At 45.8% G+C, this 2,595-nt stretch overlaps 2 protein-coding genes across 2 annotated transcripts; one reads left to right on the top strand and one right to left on the bottom strand.

Annotated features, from left to right (window-relative positions):
- Positions 1–895: 895 nt before the first annotated feature.
- SARC_14187 (hypothetical protein) lies at positions 896–1,117 on the bottom strand (the record flags this gene model as incomplete). The annotated part of the gene is made up of 1 exon (XM_014291682.1): positions 896–1,117. A coding segment is annotated over one exon (222 nt), but the record flags the coding sequence as incomplete, so codon positions are not given.
- Positions 1,118–1,983: 866 nt separating this feature from the next.
- SARC_14185 (hypothetical protein) lies at positions 1,984–2,325 on the top strand (the record flags this gene model as incomplete). The annotated part of the gene is made up of 1 exon (XM_014291681.1): positions 1,984–2,325. A coding segment is annotated over exon 1 (198 nt), but the record flags the coding sequence as incomplete, so codon positions are not given.
- Between the last annotated feature and the right edge of the window lie 270 nt (positions 2,326–2,595).

Here is a 2,595-nt window from a genome sequence, read left to right as displayed (position 1 = left end):
GGAGTGCCAGTAGTGTTGTTGGGGTGGTGGTATGGTTAGCGTGGGGAGTGTCAGTAGTGTTATTGGCGTGGTGGTATGGTGAACGTAGGGTGTGCCAGTAGTGTTGTTGGGGTGGTGGTGTGGTTAGCGTGGGGAGTGTCAGTATTGTTGTTGGGGTGGTGGTATAATAATCGTGGGGAGTGTCAGTAGTGTTGTTGGGGTGGTGGTATGGTGAACGTAGCGAGTGTCAGTGGTGTTGTTGGGGTGGTGGTATGGTTTGCGTGCGGAGTGTCAGTAGTGTAGTTGGGGTGGGAGTGTGTTTGTATACCTGGGACAACATGATTGGTGCATTCATTGGAAGTCGTCAAGTACACGCACAGACATACAAGTAAACAGCACGTGATAAGACACACTGAAGTAACCCGAATAGGCGGTCTGAATACAACAGCTGCCGGTGATAGCAGGCAGGCATGTGTAACACCACTCAACAGCCATTGAGACAACCATCGCTCAATAGCAATGAACGCAAGGCACCTCTCAAGGACCGAAGCAGCATTACATAGCCAGGCGGGCGTGTCGTAGTTTGTCTATCTACCTATACCAACATATTGTGAACATACTACAATATTACTATCTATTTGAGCGTACATGTGTGCGTATGTGGTGTTTGCAACCATTTGTATATTTGAGTGACTAACTCAGTGCATGCACGTATCCATAGAGATACATACATACTTCACCTAAGCGAAGAACGGTGCTGTTATCACCCGGTGCGCAACTATAGACAACCCAGTGCAGTGAATAAAAACACACACCACATTACGCCTCCACATCTATGCATGCATATATATGTGTGTATACCTGTATACATGCAATTCCCATATATGCATACGCATAGCTACACATGCGTACGTACCTGTACCTTCCCTCGCAGCGTGATCGCACACAACACGTACTGTGAGTCAGGCGACCACTCAATATAGGTTATAAGATCACACGCAACAAACGGTTGCGCAATTGCGTTGGCAATGACATCCGCCCGACGGATGGTGAGCACGTGCTTGCTGACCGAAGCCACGTGCACGCCGTTTGGTGACAGTTGGGCCTGTTTGCCGTCGAGTGTGTACGACAGATCCATATCAGCGGTGAACAGGTGGTGGGAGAGTGTATGTGGTTGTGGGTAGAAGACCGAGTACACTGTGGTGGTAGTGAGTACAGTTGCATCGGATGTGAGTTATGGATTGGCCGCAAACGCGCTCAGCACACTTGACCATGGACGCATTCACAACAATAGCCGAAAACGAGCACGTAGCGTATCTCTCTGAAGTCAATATGGATGTATATTTATAACCCTGCAGGCCTCGAATGAACGACAGATCCTTGTGTAGCATACACGCAATGCATACAACTACAACAATCCGCTGAGAATACCAGCAGCAAGCGGGTGGTGTAGTGGTTGAACGGTATGGGCTCTGCGGAGGTGCGAACTATAGACCCCACTCAGCACTGTTTAGTGTCTATTCACTGTTTAGAGACAATCGGCCGTTGACTCTCCAGTGTAGATGGATGCTTTAAATAACAACCCAGAACTATATTAAATAATACTCGAGAGGGCAATCTCGTACATACTATTTACATATTTATTTATTTGTGTGGCCTCCCCCTGTCTGTGTATAAAAAACCGATCATGACAATGGATATATGATTCCAGATGCTTTTCCCGCCTTTTCGAAGTGATTTGAAACGGTCGTAAATCAGTATACGACAAGACTATTCATTGTTCCGGGGGAGATTTTTGACTGTGAAATGCAGCAGCAAAGGCTGAAATAAAACACCAGAACCTCAACACTATTGTCGTATACCAGAATGAGATTGTTGTAAGCCTGTGGGTGTCATCAAAATTTGTGTTGCGTTTAAGGTGTTGGGTTTTTGTCGAATCTCAATAAACTGCGGCAAATGTAAAGAAGCATGTTCGTGTAAACTTCATACCAAGACACCTATTAGAACATTCATACCGTCTATTCCGTATTGCACCTCACCATTGTTCTTAAGTCTGTTGATTCGCGCCTTAGCACACTCAGCTGTTAGTAGACCCAGCACGTACCATCACTCTTGTCGTATTAAGCACTGCCGAGACGTGCGAACAAAATGTCAGCCACGGAATCACCTAAGGCACCCACGGCAGACGACACTACAACCCCACAGCCCACGGCAGACGACACTACAACCCCACAGCCCACACCTGACCAGAATCAGGAGGTCACCTTCGAAGCCAAACACGTGCACGATGTGTACGAGAGTATAGCCGGCCACTTCAGTCATACACGCTATAAACCATGGCCTCAGGTATGTTTCATATTTAAGGTGGAGAGTAGAATGCAGATATGCAGATAATTGTTGGATTGTATGCGAAATGCACACAATTGAAGTATGCAATGGAGCTATGTGTGTAACTGTATTTGATTTAGAAGTGTACAATCAGACTCGTAGGTAGCCAAGTACACACAAATAATTGATTATGCTAGTATATATATATAAGTATTTAATATATATATATATATATGTGTGTGTGTGTGTGTGTGTGTGTGTGTGTGTGTGTGTGTCGTGTTGTTGTGT

This window comes from Sphaeroforma arctica, assembly GCF_001186125.1.
Source record: "Sphaeroforma arctica JP610 unplaced genomic scaffold supercont1.4265, whole genome shotgun sequence".
NCBI classification, from domain to species: Eukaryota; class Ichthyosporea; order Ichthyophonida; genus Sphaeroforma; species Sphaeroforma arctica.
This window is presented reverse-complemented; position numbering and strand designations above follow the sequence as displayed.